We start from the raw sequence: 20,508 nt of genomic DNA, 5'->3' as shown, positions 1-20,508 counted from the left end.
TGTAATGCCACCAGCACTACCCAGTGGGCTGGGTAACGAAACTGCGTGCACCACTTTGTTTAAAAAATTGAGAGGCACAGGTTTTATGTTGGATTGCTGGCTGGGTGGCTGCTAATTCCCCCACTCAGCCGTGACCTCAGGCCTTCAGTAAACCGGGCGCCATATTTAAAGGCCATGAAACCATTGCCGATTGTTGTAAAAACCCATCTGGTTCACTCATGCCCCTTAGAGAAAGAAATCTGCCGTCCTTATCTGGACTGGCCTACATGTGACTCCAGACCCACAGCAATGCGGTTGACTCTTAAATGCCTTCTAAACAAGGGCAATTAGGGATGGGCAGTAATGACGCTCACATCCCATGAATGAATAATAAAAAAACAATCACCAAACAGGCTCGTCATGATCGGGCACAGAAAACCCCGGCCCTAGAGTGAGGTTGGGTCATGGATTTGTAAAGTTTACGCTAGACAGTTTTCACTGACCTTTGCTCCCTCCTATTTAAAAATGTTGAGAACGATGATACTGGCTGAATTGTGATTGGTTAGTTCCCTGCCGTTACCACTATGAACCTCATCACCAACAAATTTGAACAAAAAAAAAATTGCCCACCACATGCATCACACTACGATGCTAAAAGATAAAAGTGATTTCACGAGAAAGCTTTCTAAAAGAAAGCGAAACGTCCCCAGAAATTGACATTGCACCTGGATCAAATCAGTTACGCACTAGAATCGCAAAGGAAATATGCAGTAAAATTAGCAAGACAGTGACCAGAATTTTCCAGCCACCGTCCCTCCCCAACAGCGGGTTGCCCTGTGTTTTTAGGAATTTCAGAAATATAAAAACTGTACTTGGGTTATTCAGTTAAGAAGATGGGCATGAATTGCGGATTCGATGGGCCAAATGGCCTCTTCCTTCTTTGCCATAAAAACTTTGAGCCTACGGCATAATCTTACACCTGCAGTGGGAAAATGTTAGCAGGCACATTGTGCGATGATATGAGAGTCCAACCAAAAAGCAGAGACCCCTTAAAGGAACAGTCAGCAAGATTTAAGAAGTGATAGGGCACAATTAATAAATCCACATAGTTTTTTAAGGAGATGATTAGGAGGATGGATAAGGATTGTGTAAAGCTTCACTGGCACATTCAAAGAATATAACCACATGTTCCCCATCTCGCTGAATGGTAAGATTAAACCCAAAACCCAAACTGCGATTAGCCATACACAAACTGTGCCTCTTTATATTCTGGTCTTCCCTTCACCTCGCTGCCGCACCTCTGCTGCCAGCCCCAGATTGCTCCTCCTCACCCTGTGTTGCGTTCTCTACTTACCCTCTCCCTCTGACTCCCCAGAGGTGGAGATATCTAGACTGGTGCCTGGGTGGTCAAGGGTGCAGGGATGAACTGGGCCCACTTCAAGCACATTATCTGCATCATTTTGGAGAGCCATCACAGGAAGAGAGGGGACCTCCATTATTCAAGTGCCATACAAAGTTCTGCACTCATAACTAAGGCCAATACATTGAGCTCCTTGCTCCTGATGGGTTTTGGTGGTTGACTCAGCTACTGTTGAACTCTGGCAGGAACCTCATTAGTAAATGCAAGTCAGAATTCCATGACATACCTTGGACCCCAATAGCATTTTAACCCATCGCTGAGTAGGATGTCCAGAGGCAGTCCACTAGGGGTGCCAGCGAGTCTCGTCATGGAGTGACCCACAAAAAATGTCCAGGCCTCAGTTGTGCCCGACCCTACCACTAACACCACCAGCCCCCCCAGCCCCGGCTCCTCTTGTCGGGGGGCATTCACAACACCTCCCCCCGCCACCCTCCATTTCCCTGATTTACCTCCCTGTCAGCCAGCTGCTTCCTTACGCCCAGAAACAATCAGACAGCAACCCCCAGTGTTTCTCCACTATCCTGTCACTCACGGATTCCCTTCTCAATGCACCCCTGGGATTAATGAATGAGAGGTTCATTGATAGTTATCCATAAACCATCACTTAAACTAAACTTAGCATTTACGACTATTTTATAAACAATAGTAAATGACCAAATCCTTCCCAGTGCCTTTTTGGCAACTCTATTGTGTAAAAATATAATGACCACAAATAAATCTTTCTAGTTAATGCTGTGGCTTCAAGTCCCATCCCAAAGCACATAATCTAGACTGAAACTCCCAGTGCAGTACTGAGGGATCGCTGCAGTGGCAGAGGTGCCACCTTTCGGATAAGATGTTAAGCCCCGTCTCCCCTCTCAGGTGGATGTGAGAAGTCCCTTAGCACTATTTGAGGAAGTGCAGGGCAGTTCACCTGCTACCCTGGCCAATATTTATCCTTCAACCAATACCACTAAAACAGATTATCTGGCCATTTACCTGTTCATGGGATCTTGCTATACTCAAATTGGGCTGCTGCATTTCCCAAAGTTAAAGAAATAACTACGCTTCAAAAATACATCATTGACTGTGAAGTGCTTTTGGGATGTTGTAGGTCATGAAAGACACTGGTATAAGTCATTTATTTCTTCAGCCTGCTATGTGTTACCTCTTCCAACTGTGAGGAATTGATTCACAGATACCAACACTACATAGTCAGAGAGTCACCAGTCATCAAGGTATTTTAATCAGATCAGGAAGACTCTTCGCACTAGTTATGAAGTCTCTATTTCCAATGAAGAATCTCTCTGGCAGACTCTTTTGCAGACCCACTATAAGTTACTTCTTCTATGGGGAAGGGGCGGAGTGGGAGACAGTGGTGTAGTGGTAATGTTGCCAGACAAGTAATCCAGAGGTCCAGGCCAATGCTGTACAGCAGCTGGTAGGATTTAAATTCAGTTAAAAAATTTGGAATTTATTTTTAAAAAGCTATTCTTGATCATAGTCACCATTGTCAATTATCATAAAAACCCATCTGGCTCACTGAAGCCCTTTAGGGAAGGAAATCTGCCATCCTCACCTGGTCTGGCCTAGCAGTGTGGTATATACAGTCAGGAGGTAGTTCCCCCGGAGTTCTCAACATCGACTCTGGACCCCATGAAGCCCCAATGGCATCAAGTCAAACATGGGCAGGGAAACTTCCTGCTGATTACCACCCATGCCTCAGCTGATGAATCATTTCTCCTCCATATTAAATACCACTTGGAGGAAGCACCAAGGGTGGCAACGGAACAAAATGAACTCTGGGTTGGGGACTTCAAAGTCCATCACCAAGAGTGGCTCGGTAGCACCACTACTGACAAACCTGGCCAAGTTCTAAAGGACCTAGCTGCTAGACTGAGTCTGTGGTAGGTGGTGAGGGAAAAGCCTACTTGACCTTGCCCTCACCAATCTACCTGTCGTCGATGCGTCTGTCCATGACAGGATTGGTAGGAGTGAGCATCACACAGTCCTGTGGGGACAAAGTCCTATCTGCACATTGAGGATACCCTCTATCGTGTTGTGTAGCACCACCACCATGCTAAGTGGGATAGATTTTGAATAGCTCTAGGAACTCAAAACTGGACACCCATGAGGCACTGTGGGCCATCAACAGCAGCAGAGCTGTACTCAACCATGACCTGTAACCTCATGGCCTGGCATATCCCCCACTCTACCATTACCACCAAGCCAGGGGATCAACCCTGGTTCAATGAAGAGTGCAAAAGCATGCCAGGAGCAGCACCAGGCATACCTAAAAATGAGGTGTCGACCTGGTGAAGCTACAACACAGGAGTAATTGTGTGCCAAACAGCATAAGCAGCAAGTGATAGAGCTAAGCGATCCCATAACCAATGGATCAGATCTAAGCTCTGCAGTCCTGCCAATGCAGTAATAAACGGCGGTGGACAATTAAACAACTAACCGGAGGAAGAGGCTCCACAAATATGCCCATCCTCAATGATGGGGGAGCCCAGCACATCAGTGCAAAAGGCAAGGCTGAAGCATTTGCAACAATCTTCAGCCAGAAGTGCCGAGTGGATAATCCATCTCAGCTTCCTCCGGAGGTCCCCAGCATCACAGATGCCAGTCTTCAGCCAATTTGATTCACTCCACGTGATATCAAGAAATGGTTGAAGGCACCGGTACTGCACAGGCTATGGGCCCTGACAATATTCCAGCAATAGTACTAAAGACTTGTGCTCCAGAACTAGCTGGGCCCTTAGCCAAGCTGCTCCAGTACAGCTGCAACACTGGCACCTACCCGGCTATGTGTAAAATTGCCCAGGTTTGTCCTGTCCACAAAAAGCAGGACAAATCCAACCCGGCCAATTACTGCCCCATCAGTCTACTCTCGATCGTCAGTAAAGTGTTGGAAGGGGTCGTCAACAGTGCTATCAAGCGGCGCTTACTCAGCAATAACCTGCCCACTGACACTCAGTTTGGGTTCTGCCAGGGCCACTCAGCTCCTGACTTCATTACCACCTTAGTCCAAACATGGACAAAGAGCTGAACTCAAGAGGCGAGGTGAGAGTGACTGCCCTTGACATTAAGGCAGCATTTGACCGAGTGTGACATCAAGGAGCCCTAGCAAAAATGGGGATCAGGGGGAAAGCTCTTCACTGGTTGGGGTCATACCTAGCACAAAGGAAGATGGTAGTGGTTGTTGGAGGTCAATCATCTCAGTCCCAGGACATCACTACAGGAGTTCCTCAGGGTAGTGTCCTAGACCCAACCATCTTCAGCTGCTTCAGCAATGACCCTCCCTCCATCAAAAGTTCAGAAGTAGGGATGTTCACTGATGATTGCACAATGTTCAGCACCATTCATGTCTCCTCAGATACTGAAGCAGTCTGTGCCCATATGCAGCAAGACCTGGACAGCATTCAGGCTTGGGCTAATAAGTGGCAAATAACATTCACAGCACACAAGTGCCAGGCAATGCCCATCTCCAACAAGAGAGAATTCAACAATCTCCCCTTGACATTCAATGGCTTTACCATCGCTGAATCCCCCGCTATCAACATCCTGGGGGTTACCACTGACCAGAAACTGAACTGGACTAGCTATATAAATGCTGTGGCTACAAGAACAGGTCAGAGGCTAGGAATCCTGCTATGAGTAACTCACCTCCTGACTCCCCAAAGCCTGTCCACCATCTACAAGGCACAAGTCAGGAGTGCGATGGAATACACTCCACTTGCCTGGATGAGTGCAGCTCCAACAACACTCAAGAAGCTTGACACCATCCAGGACAATAAAACCCACTTGATTGGCACCCCATCCACAAACACCCACTCCCTCCACAACTGATGCACATTAGCAACAGTGTGTACCATCTACAAGATGCACTGCAGCAACTAACGAAGCCTCCATAGACAGCATCTTCCAAACCCACGACTGCTACCATCTAGAAGGACAAGGACAGCAGATGTATGGGAACAGCACCACCTGGAAGTTCCCCTCCAAGCCACTCACCACCCTGACTTGGAAATATATCGCCGTTCCTTCGCTGTTGCTGGGTGAAAACCCTGGAATTCCCTCCCTAACAGCACAGTGGGTGTACCTATACCACACGGACTGCATTGGTTCAAGAAGTCTGCTCACCACCACCTTCTCAAGGGCAATTAGGGACGGGTAATGAATGCTGGCCCAGCCAGCGAAGCCCACATCCCATGAAAAAAATTGATAAAACAATGATCTGGAAGATCTGCTATGCCCTACATCCTGCACTTGAGGCCAAAGGTGTTGCTTAGTTGATGCTTTCAGGAGCAAACAGTCACCTTGCACTGTCAACCTTCATGCACCGAGCTGTAAGCACAATGGACAATTTGATGAAGAAGAAATCTTCACTGCTGTTAAAGATACTCACCCATTATGCACCCATTCTAAATTCAGAATGGGTAAGGAAATACCAGTATAAGTCACTGAGAATCCATATGTTGTGAGGTCTTGACACTACAGTGAATTTGATAGCTTTTTTCAAAAGAAAATCATTGATTGTTGCAGAAGCAGTGTCATTCAGCACCATTTTAATCCGTTTTCTCAAGTCTTTTCCTCCTTTGTCACAATGTGAGGCGGAGTTTTCCATCCTGGAGACCAGGTCCAGTGCCAGGCAGGAAAGTCGGCATGATTTCTGCTGGGCATCAGAGCGGGTGAAAACGTGCGTTCTCCTGCTTTTCAGCTTATTATTTATTCAGCCGCCAAGATTGAAGCGAATCTCGTGGCAGGGGGTGGGCAGAAGGTCGCCCGCTCTGCTGTTACCTCTTAGGGTCGAAGGTCCTGGCACCGTATATAAAGGGCACAGGGCAGACATTCACTCACTGCAGGCCAGGAGCTCCACATTACTCCCACAGAATCCTTGTGGCCAGGGCTCGCACTGGAGAAGCTGGCAGATGTGAGCAACCACATCCCAGGGCTTACGTGGGCACCCCTGGCATTGCCTTTCATCTCTAGATAAGAGCACCGCCGGTGATACACCGATGGTTAGACCAATGCCCGCTGTTGCAGTGGTCCATGTTTGCCGGCCTCTTAATCTTAGAGAGGCCCCGCTGCCTCTTGCTACTCAAGTCCTTGCTCCTCATGGCCCTATGCCAACCGGAAACAGGCCCTCCATCTCCTCATCTGGATGAGAGCCATTCCCAAGTCGGAGTTGCCTGCAGCCTGCATCATCGACGTCTCAGTAGATATGAGAACAAATTGAAGTGAAGTGTTAAGTGATCATGTCCTTTACAGGTTTTCCTCCATCTCCAAGCCAGCAGGCAAGTGCTAAGTGCTTCACCTGGCCTCCGTTTGGAAATGGCATCCCTGACCCACCCCTTCCAGGTAAACGCCATCCTAGAGGACCTGATTGAGTGCTATGCTCACTATATTGTGACCCTGAGGCTACCCTAGAACTAGTCCCACAAAGTTTTGTGTCTCTGCGCTGGTAGAGGGTGTGGGTGAGCGCTGTGACGGGTCTTCTACAGTGCCCTCCTTTGGTTCTCTTCCAGCGTACCTTCGGGGCTGGAGCTGAGGGCCAGGCTGGTGGGTGCCCTTGAGTATTTTCCAGAGGTGCATCTGAAAGAAAGGGGAGATGATTAATGCATGGCAGGCCACTCTAATCCAGGACAATGCACTCACATTATGGTTGCCTGAGGGAAGAGCAGGTGCAGGATCCTCACTTGGGTATGCGCCACTCACCTCACTGTCGGCACAGGCATGGTCCAAGTCCTCTCTGGCCAGCTCAGTGGCTCAGTTTTCATAGGCAGTCAGGACCTTGATTTCAGCCACTCCACCCCCCTGATCTGAGAACCCCCCCTCCGATTGTGCGCGAGCCTGTCCTACACAAAGACAGATGGAGAGCAAGGTGCATGCCAGAGCAGAGGATAAAGATGCCTGCCATGTGTGGGTGGAGTGCAGCCATGGACAGGATGAGGAGACGAACTGCAAAGAGGCCAGGGGGAGATGTAAGGGTGTGTGTGTGAGAGAAAGTGAGTGGTGATGTCCCTTGCGCTGGCAGTGAGTGAGATGCCAGTGAATGTGTGATGGTGAGCGAGTATGTGAGTTGAAAGTGATGAGATGTTGACTTACCCTGGTGCCACAGATCAGATCATTCACCTTCTTTCTGCACTGGGTGGCTGATCTCTTCTGTGCTGCGTTGGCATTGACCACCACTGTCACCGCTTGCCAAGCCAGAGTGGGGAGGTTGACGGCCATCACCGGGGGGGTAGAGGACATCTCGGCGGGCGTCAGCTGCGTCCAGCAGGCGTTCCAGGGAGGTGTCGCTGAATTTTGGAGCAGCATGCTTCTTCCCTTTGGGAGCCATGTCTCCTGTGGAGCAGTCCTGGGCTGCAGACAATAAAAAAGCTGCGCCCGGATGCCATTTAAATATGGCACCCGGAGTGAGGGGGCGGTGAGCGGGAGGGTGAATCAGAGGCTGCCTGCCCACGATCATGGCGTGTTTCCCGTGCATGCATAATTAATACAGGGGAAACCAGATGCTACGGTCCGAAAAGCCGCCGTTGCGGCCAGCAGAAAGAACACCGTTTTTCATGCCCACTGCCGCTCGTAAGTCCAGTGGGGGCAAAATCCCAGCCATGGGATTGTGGGGTTTATATTTCATGAGGGATGAACACTCTCTCAATGAGAGGTCTGTCCATTGCTAAAGCACACCTCGTGTTTATAGTGTACATTGAGTATTCTATTTGGAACAGAACCTTACGGTTCAGAAAATAAATGCCGTGACAGAACTGAGCCATTTTTTAATTCATTCTTGGGGATGTGAGCATCGCTGGCTGGGCCAGCATTTATTGCCCATCCCCAATTGCCCTTGAGAAGGTGATGGTGAGCCACCTTCTTGAACTGTCCGTTTGTTATAGGAATATCCACAGTGCTATTAGGCCGGGGAGTTCCAGGATTTTGATCCAGCGACAGTGAAGCAACAGCGATTGAGTTCCAAATCAGGACGGTGTGTGACTTGGAGGGGAACTTGCAGGTGGTAGTGTTCCCATGTCTCTGCTGCCCTTGTCCTTCTAGGTGGTAGAGTTTGCACATTTTGAAGTTGCTGTTGAAGGAGCCTTGGCGAGTTGTTGTAGTGCATTTTGTAGGTGGTACACACTGCTGCCACTGTGCGCCAGTGGTGGAGGGAGTGAATTTTTAAGGTGGTGGATGGGGTGCCAATCAAGCGGGCTGCTTTGTCCAGGATGGTGTCAAAACTTCTCGAGTGTTGTGGGAGCTGCACTCATCTAGGCAAGTGGAGAGTGTTCCATCACACTCCTGACTTGTGCCTTGTAGATGGTGGACAGGCTTTGGGGGGGTCAGGAGGTGAGTTACTCGTCACGGGATTCCCAGCCTCTGACCTGCTCTTGTAGCCATATGGCTAGTGCTGTTCAGTTTTTGGTCAATGGTAACCTCAGGATGTTGATAGTGGGGGGTTCAACGATGGTAATGCCAATGACTGTCAAGAGAAGGGGATTAGATGCCCTCTTGTTGGAGATGTTCATTGTCTGGCACTTGTGTGGCACAAATGTTACTTACCATTTATCACCCCAAGCCTGAATATGATCCAGGTCTTGCTGCATATGGTCACATACTGCTTCAGTATCTGAGGAGTCGCAAATGGTATGTGGAATATGGAAGCATATGCATCTAGACAGTGCCAACCCATCCCCATCTGTGGCAAGTTAATTGATTTCAGGCAGAACAGCACTGGAGTTGCTATAATTAGTCTTGTTACACCCATGTCATCTGCCCATGAATTTATGAAGAAGATGAACATTTTACTTTTAAAAAGCAGCATGGAATATGGAGAATTTACCTTGAAAGGGTGGACTCCAGGGGGTCAGGTGACCTTTTTCTGTGTTTCCCATACCCACAGGGATTGATTCATTTCTGGGCGTGTCTCTGGGAAGTCACTTAAAATGAAAACAACCTTTCTCAGATGCTGATGACTGCCCTCTCCATTTAAATTAAAGTGATGATATCTTGTTGGCCTCATGGAGATGGAAATGCAAATAAAGATATTCGGAGGCTATTAATAACTGGAATGTTGATGGGGTTATCAAACATTCCCCATGGTGTGACAATTGCTAAGCACAACAAACTATTTTTTGTGGACAGTGGGAACATTGATACTATGGTCATATGACAGAAACTGGCTTCTGGTGGGAAATAACTTATTAATTCACAAGGACAGCCCAGAGTGGTCAGTCTGGGGTAAGAACCAATGGAGGAAAGTAATTTCATCCAGTTAAAGGAGGAACCCTGCATAGGAACTCACCCCAGACAAAGAAGTGAGGCTAATTTGTTTTATCTGCAGAATTATATCTTCAATATAGTGGCTCGACCACAACTTTGACTGGAAACACCAGAAACCTGCTGCTGCTTAGAGTAGGCCACTGTGAGTTACTTGCCAGAAATTTCCAACCTCCACTGTCTTCAGTGAGCCAAGAGAGAATCTTCATGCCTGCAACATTTCCAACTAACATCTGATTATAGAAGTGCCTTTTTGATTCTTTAAGTAAGCTAAGTGCCTGCTACATCTTTTGTAACCATCTTTTCTTTTGTGTTGGTCTTGTGTGAATGAGTGAGTGGGTGATGTTGTGTTTACATTTCAGGTTTTGAGAAAGTAGACATTTATTCATTCTTTTCATTTAAACCTACGTGGATGCTGGTCTTGAGTCTCTTCTTGAAAGTCACAGTGCCCAAAGGGTCAAAACACTTCTTTAAAATACATCTTGTTGCAGCAGTCGAGAGGTGGGAAAGGGGGGTAATTGTTCCACATCTCTCCCCTCTCCATGACAGTCACAATATCTAGGGAATTCTATAGAATCTATAGAATAAATGGGAGGGAAAGAAATCAGGCAGGGTTCCTAGCACTGATCACTACAGTGACCAATGGACATTAGGTACAGGCATGGTTGTACTGGGAGGAATGGCTTTCTTCTGTGCTGTAAAGTTCAATGGTTCTATAGGCTCTCCAGGAATGAAAAGCCAACAGTCACATGCCATCAGAACCCAGAAGGGAATTCAGAAAATCACTTCCTAAATTCAATTCCCTCACTCACATGAATAAACTCAATTCTTCTTCTTAACAGTTATAGGACCATTCCCAAATCAACTATCAATACGAGGGACGGTGGTGGGGAGTACATCATCCATCATCATAAATGAGAGTATGCCCTCTTCTCCTAGACTTTGTTTTCTTATAAGTGATCTTGTCTCCCATAAAGAAGACTAGGCCTCCATCTTGGGCTACATTTGAACAGTCTCTGAAAATGATTTACAATATCGACAACTGTCTATAATCATTCATCAAAAAAAGACATGGGCTTGGAGGGTCTGATTAGGACAAATTGCTGGTATCCCCCTGATAGGGCCACGGTATTCCGGCTCTGTCATGGCGGGACCTGCTGTGGGGGGATACGGCAGCCCAGCCAAAAGCCCATTGACTTTCGGCAGGTCTGGACAATCCTAGCGATGGGTTCAGCTGGAAAATCCCACCCTGAGGATGATATAATTGAAGTATTTAAGATGATTGAAGGGTTTGATAGGGTGGATGGAGAGATATGTTTTCCTCTGGTCGGGGGTGGGGGGTCCAGAACAAAGAAGCCTTACAATTAGAGCTAGGTTCTTCAGGGAGCACTTCTTCACACAAAGTGAAGAAATCTGGAACTCTCTTCGCCCAAATAAGATGTGGTCATTGGGGGTCAATTCAAGATTTCAAAACTGAGATTAATTATTCATTTTTGGGCGATGGTATTAAGGGTGACTGAACCAAATGGATAGTTGATAAGATACAGATCAGTCATGATCTAATTGAATAGTGGAGCAGGTTCGAGGGGCTGAATCGCCATCTCCTGTTCCTCTAATATCCTGAATCTCATTACTTCAGCAGGTTCTTGGTCAACAGACAATACAGATACCCAATCAACAGCACCATTAACAACGAAGGACAACGCAACTGTAACTACACAGGAAACAACCTCACACATTTATTCTACCACAACTAATGTTACTATGCAACCCAGCAACGCAACACAAGTAACAACTTCTAGTGCTGCCATTAAGGAAATCATCTCCAGCGTTACAACCAAGGAGCCCACAGTGACCAAGGGCAGTTCCACTACAGCTCCAAGAGTGACTAGTCCAGCAGCAACGAGTCTGACTACAGAAACAATAGTAAAATCTCAAGATCAGGATAACACCACAACTGTTCAACTTACAACTGTCGCATCAACATCTGCTCCTCATCAGAAGAGCAGTACCTCTAAAACACTGAACTCCACAACTCAAGAATCTGTAACTACTACAGTGTTTGGTAAGGAGAACGTACCACTCAAATCATAGGTTCATAGAATCATGCAGCACCAGAGGAAGCCATTCAGCCCATTGTGCTGTATGAATTTGCTATAAAGTTAGTCCCAATTCCCCTGCTCATTCCCCATAACTGAGCATTTTTTTTCCTTTTGCAAAAAGTGAAGTAAAACCCCAATCCAAAAAATAAGCACATCTGGCAAATGTTGTCAGTCATTGATAATTGGTTACTGCTTTTAAAAATATATTGTATTATTTTCCTGTTGGTCATTTAAAGGCAGTCAAGTCACTACCATGATGCGTGCTTTGATAACATATTTGTAGGACATGTGTTTTTCAATGTTCATTGGCGCAAGGAATGTCATTGTTGGGGAATTAAACTTCCTTTGGCTCCTCTTCATGTAGGACAAGTTCCAGGTGCAAAGTGGGGCTCACTCTCTGGAGAAACTTGCACCAGTGATTTTTTTTCTACTTGCCACACCAGCTCTCTTTAAGTCCAACGCCTCTAGCCTGTGGTTCTCACCGAAAAACAAAAAGAATTTGAGAATATGATATTCTTCCAGAATCCTGGGATTGACATGTTAGAAGTGGTTAAATGGGTCGCACCCTCAACTCTAAAATAGAAGGTTGTGGCTTCAAGCCCCAACCTGGAGAGCTGAGTACAAATATCTGGGCTGGCACTCCCAGTGCAGTACCGAGGGAGTGCTGCACTGTCAGAGGTGCCTTTCAGATGAGAAGTTAAATCAAGTCCTGATCTGCCCCTTAGGATGGATCCCATTGCACCATTAGAAGGAGAGCAAGGGAGCTCTTCCTAGTGTCTTGGCCAGTATCTATCCTTAAACCAATGCAGAAGCAGATTATTTGATCGCTATCACATTGCTGTTAGTGGGATCTTGCTGTGTGGAAGACTTCCTAACAAGCATGTTTCCTACAAGTGACCAAACTACAAAAATATTTCATTGACTCCAAAGCACTTTGGGACACCCTGAGGTTATGAAAGGGGGCTGTATAAATGCAAGTCTTTTTTTTCCTTTTTGCTCAAAGCACATTCTGTATATCGGGTTCTTCTGCTTGACTCTGGAAAGTGATAGACTATTAAGGCCACATGTATTGATGATAAACATGCTTATGAAATGAAAACACTCAGTGTTTCCCTTTCCATTGAAATTATTCACAAAAGGAAGCCATTTAGTGCATTGTGTATGCATGTGCTATAAAGTTAGCCCCAACTCCCCTGCTCGTTCCCCACACCCCTGCAATTTTTTCCTTTTCAGTTATATATCTGATATCCTTGAAGACTACTAGCGCATCTGCTTCCATCACCCTTTTAGGCTGTGCATTCCAGATCACAGCAACTCATTGTGTAAAAAAACTCCCTTTTTCCCTTCTCGTTCTTATTCAAAATAGCTTAATTCTGTGTCTTCCAGTTTCCAACCCTTATGCACAGTTCCTTATTAGACCATTGAAACCTGCAGGTTACCATTGGCCAGAAATTGAACTGGACTAGCCACATAAATTCTGTGGCTACAAGAGCAGGTCAGAGGCTAGGAATTCGGTGGTGAATAACTCACCTTCTGATTCCCCAAAGTCTGGCCACCATCTTCAAGGCACAAGTCAGGAGTGTGGTGGAATACTCCCCGCTTGTCTAGATGAGTGCAGCTCCAACAACACTCAAGAAGCTTGACACCATCCAGGACAAAGCAGCCGACTTGATTGTGGTACCCCATCCACCACCTTAAACATTCGCTCCCTCCACCACCGACGCACAGTGGCAGCAGTGTGTGCCATCTACAAGATTCACTGCAGCAACTCACCAAAGTTCCCTCCAACAACACCTTCCAAACCCATGACCTCTGCCACCTAGTAGGACAAGGGCAGCAGGTGCATGGGAACACCATTACTGGTCCAAAATAACTTTGCAGCCATTCAAGTGACTTCCCCTCCAAGTCACTCACCATCCTGACTTGGAAATACATCACCGTTCCTTCCCTGTCACTGGATGAAAATCCTGGAGCTTCCTCCCTAACAGCGCTGTGGGTGTACCTACACAACATGGACTGCAGCGGTTCAAGAAGGTGGCTCACTACAACCTTTTCAAGGGCACTTAGGGATGGGCAGTAAAAATGCTGGCCTTGCCAACGATGCCCACATCCCATGAAAGAATTTTAAAAATGAAGAACAAAATCCTGAGATCATTGTAATCACGGGGTTTCCCGTGACCAGTGAGAAGTTGAATATTGGATGTGCGATAGATTTACATTTATTCATCACTTGCTTCTGGTTACTGGGGCCCTTCCTCAACATGTGCTGAGGTGTATTCCTGAGGGGCGCACCTGAGCTTAGCATTGCATTAAGGCAGCTTCATTGTATAGCGAACTGCCCATGGCAATGCTTTATCCCAACACTGGGTGCCTTGAGAGAGAAACAGCTTTATTCTCCTCACTCTGGTGAGCACAAAAATTCAGCCAGCAAAAATCACACTGGACGCGGCTGGGATTGAGAACTCAATGTTTATGGGACAGCAATGAAGCAGCCACCGCCTACCATTCTGTGCAATGCATTATGGCCCACTGGATCTACACAAATTCTCAGCACCCCTTCCTTTCAATGCCAGTCTTAAAGTGTGAAGGCAGTGACTATGAGGATGATGAGACCTCCTTGTGAGTACATGCTGGTGCTAGTGATGGGTTCATCACTATAAGTACTGATTGATATTCACTGTAACACTTTGCCCAAGTCCAGATTAATTAGCCCAGCTTCATATACCCTATCTGCCTAATAAACATATTTCAATGCAGAAAGAGCTCATATTTTTATAGTTCCTTTCTGAACCTCTGGATGTCCCAAATGATTTTGCAGCCATTCAAGTACTTTCCTCGAAGGTTGGTCACTGTTATAGAACGGAGTCTTGTGCTCTTGCTGGTAGTGAGCTTGGAGGAGGGAAGGACATGTACTTTGGTGGGGCGGTGGCTACCTGAACCCCTTCCACCTTTCCACCTTAACCCAAATTAAGTTCTGGGCAAGAAGGCCCATGGTTGACCTCCCCACCTCACCACAAATTGAGGCCCTTACATGGTCAATTAATGACTACTTAGCCTCATCCCGCCACCGCTGGGATTAACCCCACTGCTGGTGGGCCTGTCACCATGGAACATGCACGGCAGCTACAATAGTGAGGGCGGATGGGGGGGGGCCCTTCAATTAAAGACACTCGGTGCCAGATCAAAGGACTGGACATCAGAAAGAGGGGGTTTGGTCAGAGCCACCATCCTTGCCCTTGCTGCCAATCCCCTGCTCCTCTCTCCCTGCGACCACACCACCACCCCCCCCCACCACCCCCCCTCCACCCCTCCAACACTACGATCTGCCCCCACCCCCCCCCACATTACCTGTGTCCTGGGTCGCTCCATGATCCTGAGATTCTGAGGGATGTTCTTCTGGCAGCAGCCAGCCTCCTCTGTGGTGCTGCTAAGTGCAAGAACTGCCGGCCTCTGATTGGTTGGCAGTTCTTGCTCGGCGGGACTTGTGGCCCCGGGGTCTTGATTCCAGGGGAAGGTCCGCCAGTGACCTCACCACTGCCTGATTGGCTTGTAGTTCGGTGGGCGTTCCTGAGAAAAGGCAGCATGGGTCTCTCACTGGCTCTCTAGCCAGCAGACAAGACCCTTGACACCTCGAGAAGATTCCGCCCATAATCTAGAAAACATGGTAGCCATTTTTACACAGCAAGGTCCCACAAAGATCAGTGGGATAATGGTTACACAATCACCCTTTTGTGATGTTGGTTAAGGGATAACTGTTGTCCAGGACACCAGGGATAACTCCCATGTTCTTCTTTGAAATAGTGCCATGGATCTTTTACACTCACCCAAGTTTAAATGTCACATCCAAAATACACCACCCCCTCTACACTGCAATGAAGGGTTAGCTTAGATTTTACATTCAAGTCTCTGGAGTGGGACTTGAATCCACAACCTTCTGACCCAGAGGCAAATGTGCTACCAACTGAGCCACAGCCCTGAGAAGCTACTGATACGTGGTTACAATGAAATGTGGACGAAATAATATCAACTGCAAAATATGCCATGGTGCAGGGCCCACTCAATCCTTGATAGGTGTACCCAACAGTGCAAAGCTTAATGCCCAGAGTGCCAATTTGTAAATTTTACCTTAATGTTGAATCATTTTTACAGTGCCAGTTAAAATCAGAGGTATAGGACACATGGTCATGGGAATTGAGATTTTTAAGATTTATTTTAAACCTATGTCATTACAGAAAACAAAAGTACCACAAGAGCAAATGAATCTGAAGCTACTTCCAGTACCGTCAAAATAACTTCACTTGATCCTGGGCAAGTTACACCAGGATCAACACAACTTGCTGAGGTACCCAATTCAACGTGGGTCAACAGCACAACTACAAGTGTCACCGTCACACGTGCAACAACAAGCAACCTTCAGGCTAGTCAAACGACATTGCAAAGTACAATAAATGGATTGTCAATCGAAGGGATGGGTGAAGATGTAGTCACAGGGACACACGAAAGTGAAACGACTGAACCGACACCAGAAAATGCGATTTCAGGGACACAGGAAAATCCATCCAAGACAAGAATGCAATCAAAGGTAAAAACAAAACAGTACAAGAGTGAGCTCTCAGCACTGAGAATTAGTCCCCTCCCTTTCTGAAATGTTTCTCTTCATCCCGGATGTCATATTTTCCAGTCTATGCATGCCCGTCAGAACCACATTGAGATATTTTCATGATCTGGCCATGATATTTTGTGCGGTTAAAACAAAACTTATAAATGATCGCTGGAAGTCTTGATCCATTTTGTCCATGATCCCATGATGTAATTTGGTGCTGATTGATGACATCACTCAGAGAGTGCTCAAGTTATCTGGTATGGGAAATAGAACAATGCCACTTTAACACAGGTTTAAAGCATATTGCTGAGGCGGAGCCGATGGGCCTTATATTAACTACACTTTCAGGATCTGGAATTAACAGTTAACAAAATGTTGGCGTCTGTAGTGGAAAGTGTTCCATTTCCTCTCACTAGGAATCCTCAACTCTACAAGCACACAATTCAGGAAAGAAAGTGCACTTAAGAATAAATTGTCAGCCTTCTTGAAATCAAGTTGCATGAGGGAAGCCCAAAACTTTGCATCCAAGTTTCCTTGTGAATCTTCCCTGGACCCAATGAAAATTGGGTGAACATTTTGTTGTAACACTGTCTCATGAACCCTGACATTAACTTACTTCATTGCGCTAGCAGATGGAAATTAATTCTTCACTTAATATTTCACCATCCCTCCACACCCTCTATTGGTGATTCTTTTCTAACTACTCTTGATGCTTCCCAATCTTTATAAAATGGCTTCATTGTTGCTTTTGTCACAATCCACATTTGTTCAACAACAAAAAAAGAAATGACCACCACGAGAAGTAACAATAAAGCAAGATTTCACCTTATTTTTTATTTTAATTTAACGGTCAGATCAAATTTAATATGAATTATGCATCGCACAGTGAATACAACAAAGTTAGATCTTGCTTTTTTTTTCCAAGTTTGCCTGCTAGTAACTTGTGGGCAATGTTCCGTCGCAATTATGTCAACTGTGAGCTCACATGTACGCTAAGTCCAATATGCCCACAGGACGGACAAGGAGGTGAAACTCTGACTGTCCAAAGCTCCAAAGGCACAAAATGTTGAATGTCGCCACCACCATTCCCCAGGCAAACCCCCAAACCTCAGCTCCCACCCAAACAGGTTTCCCTGCCCAGAAGTATTAGCAGCTGCACACGAATAGCAGGCTTCCCCAAAGAAACTGACACACTGTGAAGGCTTTTCTTCAAATATAACTGACAAACAGGAAAATCTCTACCAATAGCCTCCAAGTCCTATCAGGAGAGCAACTCCACTGTGAGGGCCCACTCTCTTTTCATTTAAAATGTTGTAACATTTATTGCAACCTTGAAGTATCAGATGTTTCAGGTGTAACACTTATGCATCAGGAGTAAGGTAGGAGGACCTCTATTTACAGCCAGAACATGTCTCATCAGTTATACCTATTGAATCTGAATTGACAGTGTGTACATTCACCTATGTATTGACTATATAGCTTTGTAGCACATTAACAATATGGATTTTCATCACACTGTCACAGGTATGTTCTCTCTTTGTTGGCCATATTTGATAGACATCTACAACAGTGGTATCCTGCTCGATACCAACTCATCTCCTCCATTCATCTCTGTTTTCCTAAAATTGAAAAAGCATAGAATATTATAAGACCATAAGACATAGGAGCAGAAGTAGGCCATTTGGACCATCAAGTCTGCTCCGCCATTCAATGAGACCATGACTGATCTGATAATCCTCAACTCCCATTCTGCCCATTGTACATGTCCTGGCTCTCTGAAATAGCTATTCATTTAGATCTAATTCCCTGCATTTTCCTCAGATCTTTTAAAATGTTTATTTTTAAAACACTTATCCGCCTACCATTGAATGGGGAAAAAAAAGGGATTGGTTTACTTTTGTTTTTATCTGTCTGGCCTGACACCTTGTGCCCAGGATGGTCAGCATGCGGCCTATCCCCAGGCTACCAGCAGCGCCCCCTTTCACTAGCCTCTGATAGACACCATTGACTGCCTGGGTCGAGACCTGTCTCAACAAGAATAAAACCTCGTGGTGGGGGTAATAAAAATGGAAAATGTGAACAGTTTGCAAGAATGATGTATCGGCAGACTCCTGGGATCAGGCGGGTCCGATGCTATCTTTCACACAAATTTCACACCAAAACAGTTCTAGCAAAGGATTTGCAATCCCGACAGTTCACGCTGCCTCCCTCTAACAGTTGTAGCATTCCCTGCTGCTGCTGCAATTCAGACCAAAGATCAAATCCTGCATTGTTCAGCACCACCCAAGGGCAATGTGATTGCCCACTAAGCTTTATTCTGTAACCTATAACGTAATAACAAAATTATATCCGTGTACGCTTTTTGAAAAACATTAGTTTCAATTGTCATGAGGGCTATCACACTTCTATGTGGTCCCTGTGTCCTACGTCTACCTTTATAATGAAAACTACCTCTGTAAACTTGCCAGGTTGCAGTTACAGCACTCCCGCCAGAAGCGGCAATGCAGTGTCTCGGGTTCACATCTCCCGGATCCTGAGTTTATTCTGCAGAAACAGCTCCTCGCCTGTTCCCCTGCAGCCCAAATTACATACGAACATGCGGATTAGGAGCAGGAGTAGGCCACTCGGCCCCTCGAGCCTGCTCTGCCATTCAATAATATCACGGCTGGTCTGATTGTAACCTCGACTCAACATTCCTACCTACCCCCGCCCCCCCCGATAACCTTTCACCTCCTTGTTAATCAAGAATCTATCCACCTCTGTCTTAAAAACATTCAAAGACTCTGCTTCCACCGCCTTTTGAGGAAGAGAGTTCCAAAGACTCACAACCCGCTGAGAGAAAAAATTTCTCCTCATCTCTGTCTTAAATAAGCGACCCCTTATTTTTAAACAGTGACCCTTAGTTCTAGATTCTCCCACAAGACAAAACATCCTCTCCACATTCACCCTGTCAAGACCCCTTAGGATCTTAAAGGTTTCAATTCAGTTGCCTCTTACTCTAAATTCCAGTGCATACAAGCCTAACCTGTCCAGCCTTTCCTCATAAGTCAACCCACCCATTCCTGGAATTGGTCTACTAAACCTTCTCTGAACTGCTGTTAACTCATTTACGTCTTTCTTTAAAAAAGGAGACCAGTACTGTACACAATACTCCAGATGTGGTCTCACCAATCAATTCTCCTCACAATAACCTTGATGTTCAATGGCATTACCATCACTGAATCCCCCACTGTCAACATCCTAGGGGTTACCATTGACCAGAAAAAGGAATGGACTAGCCATATAAATACTGTGGCTACAAGAGCAGGTCAGAGGCTAGGAGGCTAGGAGTCACGCGATGAATAACTCACCTCCTGACTCCCCAGGGCCTGTCCACCATCCACAAGGCACAAGTCAGGAGTGTAATGGAATGCTCCCCACTTGCCTGGATAAGTGCAGCTCCCACAACACTCAAGAAGCTTGACACCACCCAGGACAAAGCAGCCCACTTGATTGGCATCCCCTCCACAAACATTCACTCCCTCTACCACTGACGTACAGTAGCAGCAGTATGTACTATCTACAAGATGCAGTGCAGGAATTCACCAAGGCTCCTTCGACAGCACCTTCCAAACCCATGACCACTACCATCTAGAAGGACAAGGGCAACAGATAAATGGGAACAATACCACCTGAAAGTTCTCCTCCAAGTCGATCACCATCCTGTTCCTTCACTGTCATTGGGTCAAAATCCTGGAACTCCCTTCCTAACAGCACTGTGGCTGTACATGGATTGCAGTGGTTCAAGAAGGCAGCTCACCACCACCTTCTCAAGGGCAACTAGGGATGGGCAATAAATGCTGGCCCAACCAGAGAAGCCCACATCCCGTGAATGAATATTTTAAAAATGATAACATTCTATTAGCTTTACTAATTACCTGCTGTACCTGCAAACTAACCTTTTGTGATTCATGCACTAAGACACCCAGATCCCTCTGAATCTCAGAGCTCTGCAATCTCTCACCATTTAGATTAAAAGTTTCTTTTTATTCTTCCTGCCAAAATGACCAATTTCACATTTGCCCATATTATACTCCATTTGCCAGATCTTTGCCTACTCACTTAACCTATGTCACTTTGTCTACGCCCTATTCACAATTTACTTTCCTACT

At 46.1% G+C, this 20,508-nt stretch overlaps 1 protein-coding gene across 2 annotated transcripts in view; it reads left to right on the top strand.

The window, feature by feature from the left end:
• podxl (podocalyxin-like) overlaps window positions 1-20,508 on the top strand; it is a 160,408-nt gene that overhangs the window by 91,284 nt on the left and 48,616 nt on the right. Inside the window, exons 2-3 of one of the 2 annotated variants that reach the window (XM_078553052.1) lie at window positions 11,295-11,717; window positions 15,987-16,336. In XM_078553052.1, the coding sequence (XP_078409178.1) occupies window positions 11,295-11,717; window positions 15,987-16,336 (773 nt within the window). Of the gene's footprint in view, window positions 1-11,291; window positions 11,718-15,986; window positions 16,337-20,508 lie in introns of both variants that reach the window. The other variant, XM_078553051.1, reaches the window with a different exon arrangement.

Source organism: Cetorhinus maximus, chromosome 12 (genome assembly GCF_964194155.1).
Source record: "Cetorhinus maximus chromosome 12, sCetMax3.hap1.1, whole genome shotgun sequence".
NCBI lineage: Eukaryota > Metazoa > Chordata > Chondrichthyes > Lamniformes > Cetorhinidae > Cetorhinus > Cetorhinus maximus.
Note: the sequence above shows the minus strand (reverse complement) of the source record. Positions and strands in the feature narration are given on the sequence as shown.